The 25,382-nt window shown below is 45.6% G+C and overlaps 1 protein-coding gene across 1 annotated transcript in view; it reads left to right on the forward strand.

Annotated features, from left to right (window-relative positions):
* Positions 1-6,603: 6,603 nt before the first annotated feature.
* Positions 6,604-25,382, forward strand: part of TECTA (tectorin alpha) — an 81,098-nt gene continuing 62,319 nt past the window's right edge. The window contains exons 1-3 of the mRNA XM_081843238.1: positions 6,604-6,708; positions 15,369-15,502; positions 17,323-17,610. Of these exons, the coding sequence (XP_081699364.1) occupies positions 6,645-6,708; positions 15,369-15,502; positions 17,323-17,610 (486 nt within the window). The 5' untranslated portion in view covers positions 6,604-6,644. The remainder of the gene's footprint in view (positions 6,709-15,368; positions 15,503-17,322; positions 17,611-25,382) is intronic.

Genomic DNA, 25,382 nt, shown 5'->3' on the forward strand with positions numbered 1-25,382 from the left:
GTGCCCTGGTGTGCAGGCTGCTCATGACCCCCTGGGTATAAATGATGCACATCCCTAAAAAGCAGAAGCCACATCAGATTTATAACTGTAGCTAGGGGTGTGGGGAAAAACACAGGTCAATTATATAACATATATCATTTTAAAACTAGTAATGGTTTTTCAAGAAGTTGCTACAACATCTGCTGGTCCATCAGACTGCATGCTAATTAAATCAGGCATTGTTTGCTAATGCTGCCATATAGACTTGCCATAGATCCTTGAGTTGCAATCCTGTGCCCACTCACTGGGGACCATGTCCGGTCAAACTCAGTAGACACGTACAGGATCACACAGTTGATGTAGCAATTCTGGCCATCTAGTTTAAATACAGGAGGAGCTGGGGTTGAGCAAGAGTGGAGCACCCGGGATAGAAGTTATTTCAGTCTGCAGGATCACCTTTGGAGGTTGGCATGGCAAGAGCTTCCTGACTTCGGCTGTGGCTGCTCTTTCTCTCTGGTTTGGATTAAGCGGCTTAAACAGGAACAGTGAGGAGCAGCTGTTGCCGCAATATATTCGCTCAGTTGCCTATCCCTCTCAGGCATGTGAGCATTCAACGGTGGCAAGGAGTAACAGCAGCAAGGACGAGTGCCCCACCACTAAAGTGTCATGCCGCAAAGCCACCCATGGAGCTGGCAGTGCTATGGTATATTGAGTGCACCTACTAAATAACTTATCCAACTAACATCTTGTGCCTTGGTCACACGGAAAAGAGAGCTATTTCAAGCTTCTTGGTTCCAGAAGATCCAGTTCCTTCCATCGCAACAAAGACCACCTGCATCACTCCAGTTGCAATGGCCCAGTGTATATCTCATTTGATAACTGCCGCAGTGGTTGTAGCTGTGCCAATCCACAAAACTGTAACCTGGGCACGCAGGGTGTGTGGCATTGGCAATGACTTCCGAAAGGAATGCAGGGATTTGAAACCCCTGAGCTTCAGAGAGCTCATGCTAGGCTACCTGAGATTTAGTTACCAGAAGTGTCATGGAAGACTCATGGTCTGAAGACTGAAGACTTTGTCACATGTCCTTTGTAGAAGAGATGGCATTGGTTTTGTTCAGTAAGCAAAATGTTGGGGCAGGTCTCTTTAATTTCTGCAGGCAGAAGGGAAAGGCAGCCTGGGATTGAATCCTAGCTGACACTGATCGCTCCACCTTCCTCACACAACTCTTCCAACTATCAACCTCGCTAGGGCAAGTAACTAGACCTAATTCTATAATACATTCTGAGAAGACATGATGCCTTCTTCCTTGGTGCCCAATGACATCTCTTCATTATTATAATTATTGCATATGGAATAGAATTGAACCAAATATCCTGACTTTCCAAACTTGAAGACATAAGTCAAGTCAGAATGATAACCGTCAGGTTCCTTTGACCACTGAAGTGGAGAGTGTTTGAAGGTTGTTGAAACCAGTATTAAGGAAAGAAATGAGCACAGCGGTATATTTTAGACAGGTACGACTTGTCCTACAGAGTCTTCGTTCTAATGTTGAATAAATGGCCATCAGTCTGCCATGAAATTCTCTATGTTTTTGCCCTCCATCCACCTGAAACTTCTGCATCAGTCTCTCTGCAAGCACTGCTTCCCAAATTACATTATATCATCATTTGGCAACTCTTCAAAATAACCGGAAATGACAGGTGTGACCATTTTACCAATTAAGACATATTCTAACTGATAAAAAGTGCCAAAGCTAGTGTCCTAATGGGAACAGGATGGATTAATGCACATGTAATTTGGACTGAAACACGTCGGCAGTGTTGCAGTGTCTCCATTGGTGTGTCTTGCAGAACAGATTTGTGCCTCCATTTTTTGCTTTGGGATCCTGTGTGGATTATCTTGGGACACTGGACATCCAAATTCTATTCTCTTAATTTCAGTTCACATGTCTTTGAGCCACTAACTAGACTGGGGAGTTGACTTAATCTGCACTGCAGTTGGGGGTGTGCTGGTGAATAAATGGTACAGAACCAATTATGCAGGGCGGGGCTTACCTAGGTCTCCCCCCCCCAAAAAAATATTTTTCGTTCAAGTTGGCACCCCTAATTACAACACATCTTGCAATGGAGAAAGTGCTAGGATAGGGGGAAATGGATAGATAAGAGGTCACCAGCTTCTCAACCAATTGTCACTCTGCCCTTAACAACCGCTGAATCCCTGCAGACATTACTGAGCGCTTGTGCTAAATTGCCAAGCCACGAAACGCTGCAGAACAAGCTGCTAGAACAGGCAGTGCTGGTTTGTTCCCTTATAAATTGGCAACTCTATAGCCAGGTTCTTTCCTGAAACACCACCCCCCCCTCCCTTAGCCTTTTTGCAACAGGTTTGCCAGGCTGAAAGGTGGGGCATGGATTTGGCAGACTGGAAAACCTCAACTGGTTTCTGGACATCTGTTTGAATGTAAAATAAACCAGAGTACAATTAACTTGGAAGCCAACAGCCCTCACTTCGTGTGTGTGTGTGTGTGTGTGTGTGTGCGTGCGCGTGTGCTTAATTCCTATGCTGTTTAATGCTAATTTTGTAATACTATATAGACCCTCCGTCAGGAGCACAAAGAAGGAAGGGGTCCTTTTCCTCCCCCTTTTGTAGTTTTTTTCTCTCCCCCCTTGTAAGTGAAAAGTGATTCTGGTCAAAACAGCCACATACCTGGTTCCTTGTAGCTTTGACATTTCCCTCCTGGATCCACTGGAAGGTTTAACTTTTCAGAAAGAACAAGAGCGAGAGGCTGCTCCTGACTTACACGGCCCACATTTTTGATCTGCGTTTTTTGATGAGCCAACTTGTCAATAACCCTTAGAATGGGAAAGTGGATTTTGTCCTGAATTGGAACTCATCACTACTCCATAAAGGGGGAGAAAAGCTTTGTGTTGATTTTCAATAGAAAGACCAAAAGGACTTTGGGGGGGGCATCAGCCATCAACCATAATTAGCAAGGGGGCTTTTGGCATGTGCCCTTGACATCATTTCTTTCCCCCAGGTTTTTCCAAGTTTTGGGTTTTCTATTTCAGATTTAAATTTTCTTCGCCACAAACCAGGTTGGTGATTTCTTTTCCATGTATATGTTTTTTAAATCTTAACTTCCTCTGAGTCTGTCCCTTGCAAGCCTGCTTTTATGACAGCATTTCAGTGATGTCTTGTAAAATAGGCAGAGTTGAACTTCTCTTTGTCTGCCATTTAGGAGCCCAGCAAAAAGTTTGAGGAGCTGAAATTAATTCTGCCCCTGTAACAATCCAGAAATATGTTCAGTATTCCAGGAACTCTGGATTTATTTGATAGAACATGTCACATTTGCTATATCAATGTCAGTTCCTGGTTATATATATATAGATAAATGCTGAAATTTCATCTTGATATCTTTATCCTATACCTATCATGCACACATTAAACTTACATAGAATGTTAGTATGTCATTACATATATCTCTCTTTTCCATTGTACAGTTTTATAATTATATCTCTGTCACTCCTACGTTTTAGGAAAATGAATCTGTACGTGTGTGTGTGTGTCTGTGTATGAGAGAGAATGTTAGACACAGGTACATTTACAAGCCTTTAGTTGGAGAATTTAAGCAACTCTGATTAATGATAGCTTTACACTGCAGAAGAAAGGCGACATCTGAATCCAGTAAAAGTTAGTTATGATAACCATGGATGCATGGGACCCCATCCTCTTCCTGTCCCCTCAAGACTGTGAACCACCCTGAGACCTGTGAGAATAGGGTGGTAAACAAATTTAAGAAATAATAATAATAATAATAGATTGGGGAAATGGTGGGAAAGCTATTTGTAGCAAAGTCCCATTGAAATCAACTGATTGAAATTCATCATACTGAAGTCCTGCTCCATTGCTTTCAATGGCTCATGATACAGCCTGACCCAACGCTTGTTTCAGAAGTAAGTTCTGCTCATTTACAGCGGGACTTGGAGGTGGCAGGTTGTATCCAACTGAATCCATGCTCAGAGTGGATCCAATGAAAATTCATTGATTTCAGTGGGTCTACTCTAAGGTTACCAGATTTCCCTCCCCCCCCAGTGAATCCGGGGTCACTTTTCAACTTCCTACTAAATAGATGGATTTTGTCAGGGAACTGATTTGTAAATCCAGGGACTGTCCCCAGGAACCGGGGACGTCTGGTAACCTTAGTCTACTAAGTATGGATTCAGTTGGCTACAACCCGGTATGTGCAGATGACTGCAGCTGTAGTTGCTACTGTATTTTGCTGGCTTTTGCTCAGGTTTCTGAAGATATATCGAATCCTATACTAGTCCCATTGTCATCTCCTAGCATATACGTGTGTATGTAACCATTCTGGGTTCATAGAATCAAAGAATTATAAAGTTGGAAGGAAACATGAGTGTCATCTAGTTCAGCTCCCTGCAATGCAAGAATCTTTTGAGCAGTGTGGGCATGACCCTGAGATTAAGAAAATCTTTAATAAAATAATAATAATTCAAGAGTCTCCATGCTCTACCAACTGAGTTTATCCGTGGGATCTTTGTACGACTTGTGCTGACATTCAGTGCTCCAGACTGACTTGGGCACAATTGTAGATTTTAATAATAATAATAATAATCTGTAAACCCCCTTTATGCCACTGCTTTGCCCCATATTCAGAGCCCCACACAGCTCCCTTCAAAGGAGGGTCAGCTCTGTGGGTGTCCTGGTGCTGCTCTCCCCCCCTCCCCATTGAACTAAATGCAGGAGGCATTGTGGGTTGTCTCCAGTGATGGACCTACCCAGAGTAGACCCATTGAAGTTAATGGGCACAGCAAACAGGTTCATTCATTTCAGTGGGTTCTACTCTGAGTTGAACTTTGTTGAAGACAGCCATGTGAGTTCTGTATTATTATTTATCTACATGAGTAAGATACCGCTTAATGGCAGTCGTCTCTTAAGTGCTGTACAAGAAACACAATACAGAAAAGGCGATAATCAGTTAAAACTGTAAAAGCAGGCTTCTGTTAAAATGCCTGCTAGAAAAAAAAGTATTTACTAAGCATCAGAAGTTCGGCAGAGAGAAGGGGCCTGAATGACCTCAACTGGATGGTAGTACCACAAAATCACCCCTAGCTAGCAAGACCAGAGCTCAGGGATGATGGGAGTTGTAGTCCAACAACATCTGGGGACCCACAGGTCGAGAACCGCTGATCTAAGCCATGCAGCTGAGCCATGGTGACCATTAGCAGCAGGGCTTTTTTTCCCAGCCAGAACAGGCCGGAACAGCATTCCGGCACCTCTCAGCTGGGTCCCAGAAGTGGGGGGAGAGCTCTGACCAGCCTCAACAAAGCTCCGCTGCACCTCCAGCTTGTGAAGAGACCCTTTCAGGAGCCTGTAGAGGATGTCCCATTCCTCAACTGAGCAAGCCCCCCACATTGCTCTTGCTCACATGAGCTGGAGAGGTGGGTTGGGGGCTTGCCTCAACTGAGCAGCCTCAACAAGCCTCTGGCTCATGAGAAGACCCTCCCCACCCCCCAGCCCAAAGAGATCCTCTTTGGGCTCTGCAGTGGGTCTTCCGAGGGACATTTGGTCCAGCACCTGTTTTGCCTCGAAAAAGCAGTGACTTTCCCGAAGACCTCAGTGACCGGGCAGGGATAAGAGGGATCAAGCAGTCCTTGAGGTACCTTGAACCCAAGTCATTAAGGGCCTTGCAAATTAATACAAGAGCCTTTCACCTGGTCCAGAGTGGCAGTCCATGTTTCTCTCTTTTGCAACAGATTCCTGGGTAGAAATGCAAAAATCTGGCCCTGATTTAATAAAAATGCAAAGGTAATGAAACTCTGAGCACTTTACATTGAGAGCGATTTTGTACCGGATTAATAATGTATAACAAATTCCTCAGGGCACGAAAGGAATTAAAATACCCACGTAGGATTTCTATATTATTTATGGAGCTTCGTTTTTATCTCGTCTCCACACACGCCCCCCCCCCCGCCGAATCCTTTGCAAAGCTGATATCTGTGTTAACGCAAAAGATGGGCAGCTATGTCAATGTTTGTCCTCCCATCCTACCAGTCAAGAAATGTGAAGTGTTCTTTGCCTCACCAACTGATACAGAAAGGGAAGAAGAAGACGAAGAAGAAGAAGGAAGGATTAGTTAAAGCAGCGTTGAAAGTCTTCCAGCGAGGAGAGCACTCCACGGTAGATAATTGGCTCTCGTTTTGGTATACAATAAGAATCTGTTCAGCCAAAAGCTTTGTAGCGTGGAGATCATTGAGGAATCGTTTGGGGTTATTAGGGGAATGAGTGTTTCCTCTCCGAGCTATTTTCATATTCAGACCTATTAAAGCTGACACTGGTAGCACTTTCTAGCAAACTTGCCCCCTCCGGCATTGTTCCCTGAGTTTGCCCCGACAAAATGAGCCAAACAAACCCTTTGTTCCCCTTTTCAAACAAGAGCGGTGTCGTTAACCGCGACCTAATTAAGAGGTTTTGTGTTTGTGGGCACAGATGAAGTGACTGGTTTCCCAAATTTCAAGCCGTCTGGTCCCATCAAGCGATGCTGAAGCGATCTTGACATACGCTTTACGGTGGGATTTACATATGGGACCTGGTGCTGGATGGGCGACTGATTTGCTGCACTTTTTCTCCTTCCTCTTCCTCTAGGATGAATTACCCGTCGTTCTTTAGAAGCTGGGTGGCTTTTGCCTTCATAATTATTCGACAGCAAGGTTAGTATTTCGGCTCGTCAGCGGCCGGATACTGATACTTCCCCGGTAATTAGCAAACCGCTCCCGTCAAAGATACGCTGCATAAGAACCAGGCATGTATAGCTAATGGCTTTTCAGTTTTGAAAGCAGAGTAAGTACATCTCGCGGGCTGCAGCTGGACTGATTTCCAAGAAAGTGTATCCTTGGGACGCCAAATCTGGTGCCCTGACCTTAGCATCCCACCCCACAGATGTCCACGGCAGCAGGGAGGCAGCTTCCCACCCCACTGGAGAACTGGTGTGAGTTAAAGTACCAGATAAGCAGGGTCACTTGGGTGAGTCTGATTGTCACCAGCCGGAAGGGAAAGTGAGTAATGCCTGTGATTCTGCAACTCACCTGCGTCCCACAGCCGTGTGGAATCACACCATGTGGAAGCAACTGCCCGCTGCCACGGTGGATGCAAAAGGCACCCTATTTTGTGGGACCCACATAGCACCTGCTTTCGCTTCTGTACCAGCAGAGAGAGGCAGTTATCTCCTGCCTTATACAGTCAGCTTACCTGAGCACTCCCATTGTCGCCTCCCGTACGCAACTAATTGCACAGGCAGGTCATCTAAGGAAGTCTTGCCCCATGTTCCCCTTTCCCCATTCCCTTAGAGAAACAGGGAAGTGGTGACATGGGGCAGAGTCTTCTCTGTGGTGGCACTGGGTTTATGGGCCTACCTCTCCAAGAAGGCTCATCTCTCCCATTCTGGTTTAGTTTTTAGGCTTTGGGTGAATCTAATTCTATTTCAGAGGGGTTTTTTGAGATTCACAGAGGGGATTTTGTGTTTGATGAAGTGTAGCTTCTGTTAGGTTGGCGGTTTTATTGTTTCAGTATTTGTTTGCTTGTTTCTGTATGGATTTTTTATTTTTTATTTTTTTGCAAAATGGGAGGGGAATGGTGTTGTAATAAATAGCCTGTCCCTTCCCCTAGATAGGTGAGTGTGTTTAAGGACTGATATCAGAAACCATTATTCAGACTAGTTTCGGATCCCGGTGGAAAGCTGCACATCGCTCCCCGCTTTGATCTACCCTGTAGAACCTGTTCCCAATAAAGGGAAATGGTTGTAGCGCTTTTCCACATAATGGGACCAGGTAAACCTTTGGGGATGTTTGAAGAGGCTGCACCTGCAAAGATGCAGCTCATTGCGGATTCTTAAAGCAGCTGTTAAAAGGAAAAGTTGGGCTCAGTTCCACTCTTGGAAAAAAGAAAGAACAACAACCCCTTCATTTCACAGCTGTGACCCAAGCTGTAATTGTTCAGCTATTACATAACAGCTGTGAAATGATTTTGCTCGCTCACTGTCTCTCTGGCAAAGGAATGCTTGCCAGAGACATTAACATCGTCCGTATCCATATGCAAAAAACATGTTGATTATCTGATTGGCTGTGCTGCCTGCCAGTCTCTCTGTTTTATGGCAACTTATCTTTACATGTTTGCATTTAGAACAGTTTTCTTTTTCTTTTTTTAAAAGAGTTCCAGAGACAGAGAATGTCTCATAGCAATATCTTTCAAGCCCTCTGTCACTTGCAAAGATGAATAAGATATGTGTGTTTTGCGTTGTGTGCAAGAAATTGGTAGTGTTTTTGAATGGGCAAATATGTCAATTTCGGTTTTTCTTGGGTTCTCTGCATTTCCACCTCAGCTTGTGGATTTTTCTTTCCCTGGAATTCACCAGCATTTTAGTGCAAATTTCTCCTAATATACACATTTTTGCAAAGCAATGTTCCCCGATATAATGCATTTTCCATGTTGCTTTCAGGAATATGTGCATTTCAGTTCACACTGGACCCTACCCTATGCTTATTTTCCTTTTTAAATTTTGGTACACATTACTGGGTTTCAGAAAATGCATTGCAAGATTTGGAGAAGTGCAGTTTTCAAAGGATGGCTGCAATTTCAGAAAGTGTGAATTGGGTAGATTCACCTTTAAATGCAATTTTTAATTTCTCCACCCACTCCCATTCCTGTGCATGATAGCTTAGTGTGGCATGGCAGTGAGCAAACAGAAGCAGCAAGCAATTTCTGCTAAGGAGCATCTCTGCTGAGGTTGTACAATAGCTTTGGGGTGGTATTAAGGGGATTAGAGTAGAGGATGAACTGATTATTAATTTATTTAATTGCTTTTGTGGGGATTCCTCCAGGGTGCTCAGCATGTCACATGTGGTTCTTGGTGGCATTTGGAGTTCAAATGCATCAGCAGAAATTGAACTGAAAACTAAATCACTGTTGCAGGAACACACTTTACCCTTGATATAAGTTCACTGAGACTCTGGGTTTAGGAAGACGAGGAAGCTGCATTTATTGCAGGAAATACATGCTTGGTGGGAAATATCCTAGTTCTAACAAAGTTAAGATGAGAGAATGCCATGAGTTGCACCTGCTCTTGCATCTCAGCAACAAATACACAAAAGGGGCCTCACAAGTTGAGAAGTGAAGAAGAGGAAAGTAGGAAATGAGGTCAGCAACCATAAGAGTATCAGTCTAGCCTGAAGGAAGGGCAGCAAAGGTTAAAGGGCAGTCTAGGAAGTCTGGAGGTGTGTCTCCCCCCCCCCGACTCTCTCTGCTATTTTGTGTGCAGACACATCAGCCTTCAGTGTGGGCTGAATTGCATCACACTGCCAACAGTCCTCCCCTCTTAGTCTACCCAGGCATAGACAAACTTGGCCCGCCAGATGTTTTGGGACTACGATGCCCATCATCCCTTGCTAACAGGACCAGTGGTCAGGGATGATGGGAGTTGTAGTCCCAAAACATCTGGAGGGCCGAGTTTGCCTATGCCTGGTTTATCCTCATAGCACCCTGTGTGAGCTTCCTGGTTAAGTGGGGATTCAAACCCTGGTATCCCCATTTTTAGCCAGGGAGCCACATTCCATTTTGGGCAGCTTTCTGGGTGCCCTCATCCACAGGCCCAAAGGAGAGCTTGTGTGAGTGGTTTGGTGCAGGGGTCAAAAATGTCAGAGAGGTCAATTCTAGTGCTTTATTGTAGAAAAGCGAAAACTTACAATGCAATGCCAGAGACCTTCCTGCCTTTACAGACTCGGGGCAACCCCTGAAACAGCAAACATTTGTCATGACTGTCCATGAGAGGCTAGCATGTTAAGCGTTGCTTATACAGAAAACATCATTTGTCAGTTTGGCCAGGAATTTCCGTCGGTCCACCTGACCAATGAAGGCCTAGGTGGCAGGCATCCAAGCCTTATGGGTAGCTCCCCTCCCAAGGCCAATAGCCAAGCATCCCAAGTCAGCAGATAAGCATAGCATCAAAGCCAGCCAATTAGCATCTCTCAAAGCAAGCGGATGAACATATTGCAGTGAATGGCATAGTCCCCGGGTTATGTGGGCTACCAAGTTGACCTTTACAGGCCTTCCAGGTCATTTTCACCATTTGGTTCTACAGACTGGGGGCCACATGCCAATGTTGGGTGCACCCAGAAGTAAAGTGGGAGGAGGAGAAATGCAATTATTGCATTTGCATGGTAGGTTAGTTTCTACATACCCTGCACCACCTCACTCTATCAAGTATCCAAGGAAGCAGTAGGCATGACGAGGGTTCAAGGACACATTCCAGCCAGGCTAAAACACACAAGGAAGGGCCATTTCTTGGTGAGATTCCCCAAGGCCAGATAGACTCACCTGGAGGTCCTGGGTCTGAGGTCCCCCCCACCCCCTATTCTAATACTTACACTGCACTGGTAATTGGCCAGGTTTTTTTAGGCCCTGTAGTCTATCAATTCTTTCTCTCCTGTAGATCCTATCAATTATTTTTTAAGCATATGCAAGCACCTTAATTCCAAGTTGTTAGAAATTCGGCAAGGCGCTACCCTATGGAAGTTTACAGTCCCTTCATCCACAGTTTGCCTGGACACGAATATGAAAAAAACTCACAATACATTTCCCACAAGGGCCTTATTTATTTAATGCATGGATATCCCACCTTTCTCCCAAGATGGGATTCAAGGCAACTCACAAAAATTTTAAAGCATCATGATAAAACACAAAGTAATTTTAAAAGCGTAGCTGAAGAAGACCCTAGTTAAAATACAATAAAACGCTTTTAGCACCAGCAATTCAAATACCGATTGCGCCAAATACCAGCTCCCAGTGGTCAATATTGTCTGGCCTGCCAGAATAGGGAGGTCTGAGCCTACCAGAGGAAAGGCAACAAGGAGGGAGCCTGTCCAACCTCTCTTGAGAAGGAATTCCACAATCTGGGGGCAGCCGCAGAAAAGGCCCTCCCTCGTGTCACCACCAGTTGTGCCTCTGATGCTGATGGGACTGAGAGACTGTATTCGCCTGAAGAATGTGAAGGGAAGCTCCAGGGAGACCAGGGATTTCCCTCATCACGGCAGAGGGTGGAGCCTGCATCCTCCTGCGCTGGGCCATTTATTTATTTCAACGATCTCAAGTCCTTGTAACCGATCTCCAGAGCCAGGACAGTTGCCCTCTTTGACAAACAGATCTTTCATGCCTGTCGTGGTGCCAAGCCGAAGGGCTTTTGTTGGAAGTTTGGGTGCAACTCAGCTTGCCGAAGAGGGCTTTACATGGGGTTAAGGCAGATAGCACGAGGCCCTTCCACATTCCCAGACTATCCCTCTACCTTTAACCTATCAGCTTACTTCTCTTATCTCTTTCTTGTTTGGCCTGATACGTCTCAGGTTGCATCCTGTTTACAACTTCCTCCTCCTTTTCCTCACACTTCTCTCTCTCAGACCTCTGGATGAGAGGTCATCTTCATACTATCCTCTGAGAACAAAGGGAGCAAGCATGGCTGCCTTGTTCCTCTCTAGACTAGTTAGCGGGACTAGAACTGGAAACATTTCTGTCCAAGTTCAGCATCTTTCCTGCAATAAACAACTTTATTATTTTCTTACCTACCAGCATCGCTCGATGTGCAAAAAGTAAAGGCCATTCTCTAACCAGATTCACTGGCCCAATGCACGCTAAAGGCTTCAACAAAGGCTGGTTATCTCTATACAGTGGTATCTCTGGTTACGTTCTGCTATCTCTGGTTTTAATTCGTTCTGGAGGTCCGTTCTGAACCTGAACCTGTTCTTAACCTGAGGTACCACTTTAGCTAATGGGGCCTCCCACTGCTGCCGCGCTGCCGGAGCACAGTTTCTGTTCTCATCCTGAAGCAAAGTTCTTAACCCAAGGTCATATTTCTGGGTTAGCAGAGTCTGTAACCTGAAGCATATGTAACCCAAGGTACCACTGTAGTTTTCTTATTGGAAAAACACCCAAGTAGGCAGCCTGTCCGGTCCCTAAACAGCATGCTCAGAGCTCACAGAACACTGAGTATCTGTTGGGGAAGAGAAGGGAAATGGGGAGTTAGAGATGAGGAGAGGGTGTAGGATGAAATGTATTGGAAGAGGGAATGACTGGCTGGACACTGGAACAGAAACACCACACTGCAATATTTGTTGCAGCTCCTCTCTAGATGGCAATACAAGGGCCTTGCTCAAGAACTTGTGCAAGATTCAGACTCTCTATTTTTCACACAGCATCCAAAAGAGCTTTTTCTGTGGGCAGAAAATGCTTTTCTATCAGGGCGGCACCTTTTGATTCAAGCCACGGGCCTAGTCACCAACCAGTGCTGTGGCAGGAATGGGGCCACCAGATACAGTCCTGGTGATCCCCTCCTCCCTCCCCCCCCCTCTCTCTCTCTCTCTCTCTCTTCCACACACACACACACACACACACACACACACACTACATGCATGCATTCCTAGTACACACCTCGTTGTGTGAAAAGAACTCAAGTCTTTCAGAAACTGTGAGAAGGAGGCCCAAACCCTGAATCTGGGTCAGGACCTAGCGACTCTACCTGCCATTATGGCATTTAGCAAATTAGGAGAAATGCCATTGCGTGAAGACCTCGCTGTGGCTGAAAGCAGAGGTGGGAATGCGTAATGTGATTCAGAAAAGGGCAAAGGGCCCTGAGGTTGTGTCCAGGGATGGTGGAGAGATTGGATTCAGCACGCAAACCCATCAAATCTGCACTTTCCAAAGCTATATGTCCACCGAAACACAGCTAAGCCTTTGACATTCACACTGCTCTGAATTTTGTGAGGCAGTTTCCAACTGAACCAGGTTTACAAAGATGCATACACTGAGGGAAAGCGTGCATAAAAATGTAAACATTAGTGAAAATAATATACAGAAATGCGTTACGGCAGGGAAGATTGCTTGCAAAATAAGTCAAAAGAGCATATAAAAATGTGATTATTAGGAAAAATTCGTACTAAAACCAATGAATTTTCAAGAGGTATTTTAAAAAAAGAAAGAAAATCAGTAAATAGCTGCAAAATGTGGAGAACTGAATTTAAGGCTGGTGAATGAACTGAAATCCAGGAAAGCAGATAGAAGGCAGATCCTTCCATCCCTAGTTTTGGCCTTTAGGTGTTCTGATCGAATTGTTAAGACAAGTGCTGCTGAAGGGCCAAAGAGCAGGAGGACAGCCAAGGGGACTTTTCTCAAAATCCAGGAAGATGCAGTGGGAAGGTGCCAGTGCTGAACGGCTCAATAGGCCATTCTGGGCTAATAATAATAATAATGATTTATTTATACCCCACCCATTTGGATGGGTTTCCCCAGCCACTCTGGGCGGCTCCCAACAAGAACACCAATAACAACAATAAAAATGCAACAACATTTTTGCTCCTTCCATTCTGTGTAGGTTAGAACAATCCAGCAGGTGCGTGACAAAAATATTATACACCAGATACTGTCCAAAATCATTCCACTCCTTTTAAAAAGTTCATATTTCATTGGCCAGTTCTTCAGTTTCTGCAGATGTATCTCCATTAATCTCCATTTAAGCACATGCTTAAAGCACTTTCAATGAAAGAGTGCACACACACAAAATGAGATTTTTTTATATTCAAAAAATGTGATTTTTTTTTAAAAAAAATTAAAGTCTTGAGCAGTCATCATGGGGAAAATCAGAACTTTGTTAGATTTCTTTACACTCCACACTTTCCCCCTGTTTTCCATTCTCTTTTCAATTACTTATCCCCACTTAAACCAGGGGACGTCCTACTAACATAGATGGAAATGATGCAAGAATATCAGGTCCTGTCGTGTGCTACAATAAATCTATGCTTCATTGTTATTTTATAATTTTTATTTTATATGGTTAACTATTGTTCTTACTTTGAATTGCACCTGGGGGATCCATCACCTTCTCAGGGCTTAGGGCCTCTAAAGGTCTCCATGCAGCCCTGGTAGGCGCCCATATGAAACTTAACATAGGACTGCAGCAAAGAGTCTTAAACAGAGGGTGAATTGTTTTGCCTTTGGAGGCTCGGCTGAGCATTCATTGACTATAACGAGGGCAGCAAAGTTCTTTTCTAGCCGAGACGGCATTATCCCCTCATGTAAAAACATCAGGGAAAGAAACCTCAGCCAAGCAGATACAATTCAGTTGATGTTGTGTGAGCAGGAGTTTCTGCCCATCATGGGAATGTTTCAGGATAGAGCTGTTGCCATTTCGCCTTTGCCAGTAAGGCCATTTTAGCAAGTGGTTTCTCTGGGAACATCTGCAAACCTGTCTCCGTGTTCAGGCTTGGGCCTTATGCAGTGGTACCTCGGGTTACAGATGCTTCAGGTTACAGATGCTTCAGGTTACAGACTCCTCTAACCCAGAAATAGTACCTCGGGTTAAGAACTTTGCTTCAGGATGAGAACAGAAATCGTGCAACGGCAGCAGGAGACCCCATTAGCTAAAGTGGTGCTTCAAGTTAAGAACAGTTTCAGGTTAAGAACAGACCTCTAGAACGAATTAAGTTCTTAACCAGAGGTACCACTGTATGAGCAACTGGAGGTTTGGCACTCAGCTCAGCTTAAATCAATGTGAAAAATAACTTTAAACATGGCAGATAGACAAACTTTAGGGGTTATATCCAATCTTGCCCTGCCTACTCAGAGTAGACCCACTGAAATCAATTGTCATGACTGACATTAAGGACATATCTCATACCCTCCCACATTTCTCTGATGAAAATAGGGACGTCCTATTTAATAACAACAATTTTATTATTTATACCCCTGCCCATCTGAATGGAATGCCTCAGCCATTCTGGGCAGCTTCCAATATATATATATAAACATAATACAGCATTAAACATTAAAAAACTTCCCTATACAGGGCTGCCTTCAGATGTCTTCTAAAGGGTGTATAGTTACTTATCTCCTTGGCTCAGGGGTCGCATAACTCCATATCCTCCAACATTTCTCTGATGAAAATAGGGACGTCCTATGGAAAAGCAGGACATTCTGGGACCAAATCAGAAACCGGGACAGCTTCTGTAAATGCGGGACTCTTCCTGGAAAATAGGGACACTTGAGGGGGTCTGAATTTGCATGTGTCTGCTCTAAGGTCCACAGGTTTCAGTTTTGCTGGTCCTTATATCTTGCCTGAGTATAGTGAATTTGTGTGTCATTCTAAATTGCCAGCTATGACTCACTGCAGATGGAGGTGCATCTTAGTCGACGGGTACTCATTTTGCTTGTTTGTTTTAAATATTAAAGGGGCTTTCAGGGCGAGGGAGATGAGATGGTTCTGATTGTGTTCCAATGGTGACCGCAACGCAGTGGGGCTGGCATTTGAATAATAGAACATATGTCCCAATTACAGCTCAGGCCATGGCAATTTTGTATCCGTTCTGGCCCAACGACACCAAAACGCCCAAAGTGGATGACGGCAGCTCCCCGGAGATCAAGCTGTCCTTCCCATTCATCTTCTTCGGAGTCCCATATCGAACCATTTTTGTAAGTACAGGGCTGGGGCTGGGGAAGCTGCCGGACCCTATTATTCATTTTCCCCACCATTAACGTCTGCATTTTAAACACAGCTTCCCTCCAGCATTTCAGGCCAGAGGAAGATTTATGGGATCCCTCCTGACAAGTTCTTAGATTTCATGAACTGATAGGTTTTATGATTAAGAAAGTCAGAGGTATATTTAATGGGCTAATGTTCGTGGGGCAGGGATATAAAAGGCAATAAATTGCCTTTTGCAGGTGATTAAACACCAGAGAGACGCGAGGGCCTTGACACGTCGGACATTATTCCTGTTGCATGACACGCAACAAGCGTATGGAGGGAGCAGCTGCAGGAAAATGAAGATTATTTATTTCGTTCCAGCTTCGGGGATTTTTTTTTAATTTTTATTTTTTGCATCTTTATTTGCTTTGTTTGTTTGTTTAGCAGACGAGCTGTTCGGCTGACTTGATCTCTCATGGTGGTGCTTGAAAAGACTAAAAAAAATTACCTCTTTAGTGCAGGATCAAGGGGTGAGCAAATACATGGGCAAAATGTGCAGAAAGAGACCTCAGCTGTCTTACGCTGAGTCAGACCACTGGCCAGTCCAACCCAGGATTCTGTACTCTGACCAGCAAGAAACTCTCCGAGGTCTCAGACAGAGGACCTTTTCCACCGTCTGGTTCCTTCTGGCTCCCCATCTCTCTAGTTTCCTAGAGATCCTCAACCTGTAGTTAGATGTGGTGTAGTCCCAAGGAGGCTCCAACAGTGAAGCAGAATTGTGCGGTGAAGCTCTTGATGGATGTTACCACTTTAGAAAGTGATGTGGGCAGAGATAAATGTCTGGTTCAGGACCATCTTACCCATAGGTGCTAGGGGTGGGCGCAGGGCTCTCAGGAACTCCAGGCCGAGAGTCCAGGGCCGAGATTTGGAGTCTGGGGATTGGGAAGAGCCAACAGCCACTGCCGAGTGGAGTAGAGCCCATCAGAGCGCTACAACTTTTCTGCTACGGTTGAGCGAGGTGCTGAGGCAGCCGGCCAACTCCACCCTCCTGCACGCCTGGGATTGGTGGGCCATTGAGAGGCCTGCCCAACGCACGCTGCTCACACAAGGCACCCAGCTTCGCTCAGCCGCCACCATCTCAGGCTCAACTGTTGTTGTGCTGGGCTCTGCTTGCCCACCCCAGGCGCTCAGCTCCGGCCTTGCTCTGCTGCCGCTCCTCTGTTGATGCTGAGGCAGCAGGCCAGGTCAGCTTTGCCATGCGCGCCTCGCTGGCCTGCCCTAAACAAAGGTCAACAACTTTGGGTCCCCCCCCTAAAAAAAGGTTGACAACTCTGGGCAACCTGGGCACCTTGTATGCTTAAGACGGTCCTGGTCTGGTTGTTTCCCAATGGGAAACTAACAGCTAATGGAGCAGAAGACTGCAGGAGATGTGCAAGTTAGGGCTGACTATGCACCATACATTGGAAGCATACAACTTCCCCAGAAGATAATTCCCACAAATCTCTTTAGACCAGTCTGCTTTGGTGAGTATTCTGTGAAAAGGTGGTCATCATGAGAATGCAGAGTATGGAAATTTCCAGGGGGGTGGGGTGACCTCTGGGTTCCATTTCTCTGTGGGTTTTTGAACCTCAGTTCTATCCCAGCCTCAGGGTGAGATGAAGGCCACAGAGGAGCCTAGAAATATAGCCCTATTTACAACCCATAATTGCATAGCCCAGCCTCTGCCACCAGCTCAACCTAGGCAAGCATAATTTTAAGCTGACATTTCTGCCTCTCGCTGCCAAGCCTTCCACTGGCTTAAATCAAACCATTCCGCTTTCCCTCGCAGGTCAACAACAATGGTGTCGTTTCCTTTAATGTGCTGGTCAGCCAGTTCACGCCAGAGTCTTTCCCCCTGGCTGACGGGAGGGCTTTTATCGCTCCTTTCTGGGCAGACGTCCACAACGGCATCCGAGGGGAAGTCTATTACCGGGAGAGCACGGATCCTGATCTCCTCAAGAAGGTCTCCAAAGATATCCGGAAGTATTTCAAGAACCTGCCATCATTCAACGCTGTGTCCATTTTTGTTGCTACTTGGGAAGAGGTCACCTTCTACGGAGGCAGCAGCACAACCCCGGTAAGGGTGGAACATTGACGGGATGTGATGTGCTAAAACCAAGTTTAGAATCATTTCACAGTGGAGAAACTTAGGAATCTGCTTCATGCTGTGTCATGCTGAGTCATCTCACTCTGTACTGTCTACATTAACTGGGAGGGTTTCTCCAGGGTTTCAGGCAGGAGTCTATCCCTGCCCCCAGAGATGCCAAGGATTAAACCTGGCGCCTTCTGCATGCCAGAGAGAGGCTCTACCACTATTTTGTCCAAGTGCATGTTCTGAGTAGGAGCCAACACTAAACTCCCAAAAGGAAGCCACTTCTGTATAGCAATAAGTACAAAATGTGCACATACCTGGTTATGTTTGCTGATCTTACCTATGGGGAGCAGGAGTTTGTTGCATGATTGTTCAGTAGGAATCGTGTGAGGGATGTAGAGGGGGCCGTGACCCCAGGCTCACATATTTGAGAGGACACAATCAAGTGCCTCCATGACAGGCACAGATCCCTGGCAGCTGAGATGCAGCGACAGGCAGGTTGGTCTAGCAGGCAGGTGGATGGAGGCAGCAGGCTATGAGCCTCTTGGAGGTGGGTTCCGTTCACCCTCTGTGTGGGCTCTGTTTGTGCCCCCCTGGCACACGCTCCTACCCCAGCTGGACTTGACTGGGCAGTCCAGGGGGGGCCAAACACTTGTCCCGCCCCAGGCGCTGGCAACCCACGCTACGCCACTGGTAGGAATTCACGTTGTCCTCTCTGGACTTGCACACAACGTGCTTAGAAAACTTGTATGTGAGAGCATTGGAAGTGATGGAACCATACATGGGTTTCATGTGCTAAACTGTAAGGCAGTAATTGAATGCAAAGCTGATAGTAAAGCTACAAGAGCACCCAGTTTGTGGCAAGAATTCTGCAGCAGAGGCAAGCCCCTTCTAGGCCAGAGACAGGGAACCTGTGGTTCTCCAGAAATGGTTGGACTCCAACTCACATCAGCCCCCGTCAACATGGCCAGTGATCTGGGACAATGAGAATCGGTCCAACAACATCTGCAGAACCACTAGTTCTCCCACCTCTGTTTCAGTGCTTGGCATGTGGCGGTTAATCTCCTGACAATGTGCTGGGCCCTGGAGGTCCAAAGTGGATCCATTTCAGATCTGCCTTGCATCCTGAACATCTGAAATGCATCAATGGTGTGTGCTTAAAACCCATGGATTAAAAATATGTCTGTAAGCAGAATTCAGTGGCAATTCCATTTGAAGTCAATTTTGAAAGGTCGCCGAGTGTTTGAAATGTTGGTATCTTCCCTTGATTTCTTTCCGGGACAGTGTTGTGTCCACAAGTTACTGGATGAGGCTCAGTGACACCAAGTTGGAGCATGAGTTTACTACGTCTGCTTGCTGTTTCTAGAGCTCTTTAGGCTATTAATTCTGTGCTTTTCCTTCTCCATCAAACCAGTTTCCAGATGCTCTGCTTAAGTTACTGCAGAAGTCTGGAGCCCAGCTTCTTAGCTTTGCTCATTTCCACCCCATTAGCATTTTCACTTAGTGTGTCCCTGCTTTTAACAACTTGATAGTGGGTCTCTCTATTGAAGAGAGGCTTCATCTAAATTGTAGGCTCCAGGGTGGGAAAAGGGTAGGTGCTGTTGTCAGGGGCAGTACCTGAATGAAAATGCTGTTTGACCTGGTAAGCCCAAGCCAGTCTCTCGAGTCACCAACTAGTCCCCAGTGGATATTTAATGGAACCAAGAGAGATCTTCCAGATACAGTATATAAATGAAGGTGTATATATCTATAGATATACATGTGTGTGTGTAGCCCACCTTCAGTGTCCCCTCTGCCACATTAAATTAATCTTTGGCTGCCATCCATCATCTTAAAGCCTGCCTTTTGGGAGAAGAAAATAGCCCCCCTCCCCATTAAAAAAAAAATGTTTTGGTCCAAGCGACTGATCTGATTTCCAGAACTTTATGGCTTTTAAATGTAAGTAAGCACAGATGGAATTTCTCCTCTGTGATGTTAATCGGAGCAGGCGGGGAAGGAGGGCCATTTCAGAAATGAAGGTTGCTTGCTTGTGTGTCCAAAAGAATCTAACCGCCGCACAAAAATCCCAACAGGGTTCTTAAAAGCATAGAAGGGAAAAAATGAAAGAGAGCCATTTGCAACACTATCACAACAAAAATCAAGCTCCAGTCAAAGAGGGGATTGATCGCAGTTGGCTGCAATGCTCATTCATTGATTGCAGCTAATGCTGATATTATCAGGGGAGGGGGCACTGTTCCCCAGTCGCTAATGCAGAGACCAGACCTACCCACGCATCTTACAGATGTTGAATATCTAATAAAGGTGGCATCATCGAGTGGTGTGTTTATGGGTTGTATCCACTTAGCTTCAACTCAGAGTAGACCCACTGACATTAGTAGATGTAAATTAGTCACGTCTATTAATGTCAATGGGTCTACTCTGAGTATAACTAGGATTTGATTTGATTTTCTTTCCGCTTTGTTTTTGCTTTTGGTTGGCGTATTTATTTATTTTTGTATTTGACTATTTTAAAGATTCAAATGATGCAGAGGGCATAGTCGATTGGCAGTGTGTGTGTGTGTGTGTGTGTGTGTGAGAGAGAGAGAGAGAGAGAGAGAGAGAGAGAGAGAGAGAGAGATTTGACTCAGTACTCAAACCTTGATAAAAATGTCATGGGTGCCAGCACAAAATGGCTGCCATGGGCAACAAAAATGGGGGGGATGCACTCTGTAACAGTGAGTTCCATCACAAAAAAAGCACAAGTGAAAGGAATCTTGTTCTGCTGCCCTTGTTGTACAGTGCTTCCTCAGGTTACAAACGCTTTGGGTTACAAACGCTTTGGGTTACAAACTCCACAAACCCAGAAGTAGGTGTCCCAGGCTGTGAGCTTTGCCCCGGGATACGAACACAATTCCTCTTCCGGGGCCATGGAGGCCTATGTAGGGAATGCGTGCCTCGGGTTAAGAACGCTTCAGGTTAAGAACGGACTTCCGGAATGAATTAAGTTCGTAGCCCAAGGTACCACTGTATCTTATGATGAACAGCATAATAGCCGCTCATTTAGAGATCATATGAATGATTATATCATTTCAGTCTGCTGAATCATTAGTCCATCTTGGTCCAGTATTGGACCATCAACCTATCTAGCCCAGAGGCAGCTGACCTATGTCCCTCTTGATGATGTTGGACTTCAACTCCAATCATCTTTGCCTAGTGTCATGCTGACTGGGGATGATGGGAGTTCAACATTATTTGGAGGGCCACAGATTAGCCATACCTGATCTAGTTCATTTTTGTGCCTTGATAAGGTAGTGGGCTGGATGAGGGCCAATAACTTGAAACTCAATCCACACCAGACAGAGGGTAGTTACTTTGAGTGGGCTGCTTACCTGCCCAGGTGAATGATGTGTCAACCTGTTCTGGAGAAGGTTGCATTCACTGTAAAGGTTCTTAGTTTGGAATTCTTAGTGATCCCTCTGTGTCATTAGAGACACAAGTGGCCTCTCTAGTTTGGGATGCCTTCTACTAGCTTGGGCTAATACACCAGCTGGGATCCCATCTTGCCTCCAGGATCTGTGCCCTGGTGATCTCCTGTTTAGATCATCACACTGTGTTGCACCTGGGGCTACCTTTGAAAACAACCTGGAAATTTCAGTCAAGGATATGGCTGTCAGATTCCTAACTGGGACATGTTGTGTTGCAAACATAATCACATCAGTACTTTGCCATCTTCACTGGCTCGCAGTCCAATTCAAAGGACTGGTGTTGACCTTTAAGGGCCTTCATGGCTTGGGACAATATCTGAAGGACTCTTCCTCTTCTCCCATGTACCTACAAAGACCTTGATGTCTTTGTCAGAAAGCCTTCTACAGGTGCCATCACTAGATGGGGAGTTGTGGGTGGCTGGTGCAGAGTGTTCTGTTTGATGAAGGTTCCCCAGTTGCAGAAGGCCCTCCTCACAGAGGACGATCTGCTGCTTCCTCTAATGTCCTTTTGGAAGCCAGTAAGGACCAGTAAGCAGCCGATGAAGGTGGGAGGCAAAACATTTTTCCACACTAATAAAAAAAAATACTCTACTTAACGATCTCAGTAATTTATATGCAGGTCGCCGCAAAATAAATACATTGATTGGAATGCTGTGCCTTCCCTTGCTCGGGGCTGCTGCCCGGAAGTTGTTCTTGGTCACTCACTTGTTGTGATGCAAGGGATTGGAGAGAAGGCTTGGAGGAGCAGCCCCAAGTGAGAGAAGACCCAACAGGTGGTGGCCCTGGTGGCACATGTGAGTCTCTCTCTCTCCCCCTCCCTGCATGCCCTATTAAAATGAGGTACTCCCCCCTTTATGCTATTTCAGTTATGTGCACGGAGGCCAGAACATAAACCCCACATAAGTAGGAGGATGCCTGTAACTACAATATAATAAAGTAATTATAAACAATAAACAAAACAAAACAAAATACACAACTGAAAGGAACTATTTCCATAGAAATCACACGTTCTAAAATAAAGATATAAAAAGCTAACAGCAACAATGCCCTGCCCCAACAACGCCCCCTGTAAACAATACGCCAGCCCAAGAGTCTGTTCTGTGGCCTCAGCTTTTGTAGCTGGAGTCAGTCCAGGTCTCCCTTCCCAGGCCAGTTGGGAAAAGGCCTGCAAGGCAGGGAGCAGGTCTTCCAGGACTCACTGCCAAGATGGTCTCTGGTCTCTTCAGCAGCCTCAGCTTTTGCATTCAATGCATGTCCTCTACCATTGAGCTCTGGACAGGTGTTTGACCAAATACACCTTTCAGCCATTTTTCAAACCTGATCAACTTACATGATACCCAAATAAAGCATCATGAGATGCCCCCACCAAGCAGGGCCATGGTTTTGTTTCCCAGGGGGTACAGATGTTGTTGTTTTGTTTGCTTCCCCTGCTGTCTCCACTGGGAAACTGTGGCTGTGCTCTGAAGCAACAGACTCAAATCAGCTTCAACCAAAGGGCATGCTCCTTCGTGCTTCTTTGCCTTTCCTGAAACGACCTTTACCAATCTCATTCTCACTCAATTCAAAATGTCTGGAGGAGGCAGCAAGGTTGAGGAAGCATGGATTGTTTTGGGGAGAGGGAATTGCATTTGCGGCACAGTGCAATTTGTTTTGAACGGCACCATCCTTCACACAAAACGGCGAGGAAAAGACACTGAAGATTTACATACAGAATATAAAAGAATGTGGGCACTTAAGGCGGGGGAGGGGGTGACATTCATCCCTTTCAATGGAACTTGTAGCAACATTGCCTTTCCCCCAGTGTCAAATGGTTTTGGTTTTTACCCTTGCAGAATGGTGTTCTGAAAAAAAAACTCATAAGCATTCTGGTGACTCTATTGTGCAATAGACTTCACAATCTGTTGCACAATGAGTTTCCGCTAGTGCAACTGCTGCATTGGATTCTTCTGTTGCTCAACAAGAATACTCATGTGCAAGAGCCCTTGTGCTGGTGCGCAGAAAACGCTGGATGCATCCCCTAGTAAGCAAAGTATTCCAACAAAGTCCAACAGTGGGCTAAAGGCTGTTATGTTTCCGGGGCCAGATCATCCTTCCCAGGCTCTGCACTTTCTTTGAGACGTGGAAGATCTTAAAAGGGGCAGGGCATTGGTTTGCAGCCCAGAACTCCACCTCCTCCTCCTTTCTGACAGTTCCCTCCACAATTGTTGCCTGTGTTGACAATGTGGTCTCTGCCACAGGGGAAATTGGTTCCTTGGGCAGGGAAGATGCTGGCCTGGGGTATAGACACTGGAGGTCCCTGTTCAGAAGTCCCTGACTCAAGAGTCACTGAGCTGATGAGAGCCAATGTGGTGTAGTGGTTAAGAGTGGTAGACTCGTAATCTGGTGAACCAGGTTTGATTCCCCGCTCCTCCACCTGCAGCTGCAGGGTGACCTTGGGCCAGTCACACTTCTCTGAAGTCTCTCAGCCCCACTCACCTCACAGAGTGTTTGTTGTGGGGGAGGAAGGGAAAGGAGAATGTTAGCCGCTTTGAGACTCCTTTGGGTAGTGATAAAGCGGGATATCAAATCCAAACTCCTCCTCCTCCTCCTCCTCTTCTTCAGCTGTGGTTCAGGCCTGGATGTGGTGCTGGGGCTTGGGTTGGTTTCTTCCTTCAGTGCTACTGCCTGGCAGAGCCAAACGGCCCCTCCCAGCTGGAGCCCAGGCTGCTGAAAATGAGGAAGATTCATTGTGCAGTTCATTGTCCATTGTCCCAGGACCTGAGGGTACCTCACTGCACGATGTTGTACCCTTGATATTCAGTGACTCACCCCAGCTGCACAGAGACGCAATGCTTCCCAGTTTGAGCCCTGGCAGCGCTTGACAGCTCCAAGCACAAGGTCTGGAGCTGATAAACTGGAAGCAGAGCGCAGCTGAGTTTTCCCTGTGGTGTTCCAGCCTGGGGAACGGAAGGAAATGTTGTGGGTCTGCTGAGTGGAAAAGGTGGGATATATCAATAAATGAGATCTGAACATGATCCAGTTGAAGTTCATTGCAACTAAGCCTGCAATTTCATTGTATGCAGGTTGTACATTGACAATAAATGTATTATTATTATTATTATTATTATTATTATTATTATTATTATTATGCATAGTTATTGGGGAATAAGCCCTGCTGGTCACCACATCTTACACCATGCATTGAAAGCACCTTCCATCCCCAAAACCAAATGTAGTTGGTTAAGGGCACTGGGAAATGCAGTTCTGCGAGAGGTAGACTATAGTTCCAAGGATTCTTTGAAGCACCATGTGCTTTAAATGTATAGTGTCAATGTGACTGTGAAATTGGTGGAGGGGGACTTTGCTCAGTGGGAACACCTCTAGTTAAGGATGCCAGCTGCAAACATGTCATCCCTGGTCCAGATCTCACCTTTGTCCCAACACATCTTCTGAAGGACATTGCAGGATGGTATCTCTTTTTATAAAAATATAGGGGATGGGGGAGGAAAAGTCATCTTCTCTCTTTTTAGTGCTTACCTTTTCATACTGGAAAGTGGTTGGACAAACATCAGTGTATGTATTGATTGGGCTGAAAAACATCATCATCAACAACAACAACTGATGGGCTGTAAAAGCCAGACACCCAACTCAGTCTCCACCTTTCCACCCAAAAATACAAGCCAAGGGAAATGGCTTCATAAGTTAAGAGGAGCATTTGCTTCACTACTGTGGGTTTTAGATTTATTGGGCCAAATTGGTTCTTGGCTTAATCATTCCATTAAAGTCAGGGGAATTAAGGATGCCGGCCGGAGGGAGGAGAGAGCCGGTCCGCTGGGCCCACTTTTATGGTGGTTGAAATAGGAGGTTCTATAAAACACATGTCATGGAGGGGCCATAAAAGGAGAAGTTACACACTGCCAAAATTGCTTTGAAATTGGGCCTCTTCCAGGCACTGGGCAGTATCCCGACCCGATGTAAATTGGAATCTCATGCATTTAATTCTCCGAAGCGGAGCTATTTTAACTCTGGTTGAGCATGCGGCTCTGAGCGGCTGCCGTTTGATGTATCATCTGCTGGACTATTTTAATATTCTGTGATTTCGTATTTTGAACTTCCAATTGCATGAGGAGACTTTAAAGCAGCTTTAACAGGCATTGATTCGTTAGCCTGACCACTCTGCATCCCAGTGAGACAAGTACCAGGGGGACAGATCCAGACAGCTATGCTTACTGCCGCCACCTTTTAACTCACACATTATGGACAGCCCAGTCTTGTGTTTTTATAGCATACTACTGGGGCAAACCACATAGACTA

Source organism: Podarcis erhardii (assembly GCF_964252035.2).
Source record: "Podarcis erhardii genome assembly, chromosome: 16".
Classification (NCBI taxonomy): Eukaryota; Metazoa; Chordata; class Lepidosauria; order Squamata; family Lacertidae; genus Podarcis; species Podarcis erhardii.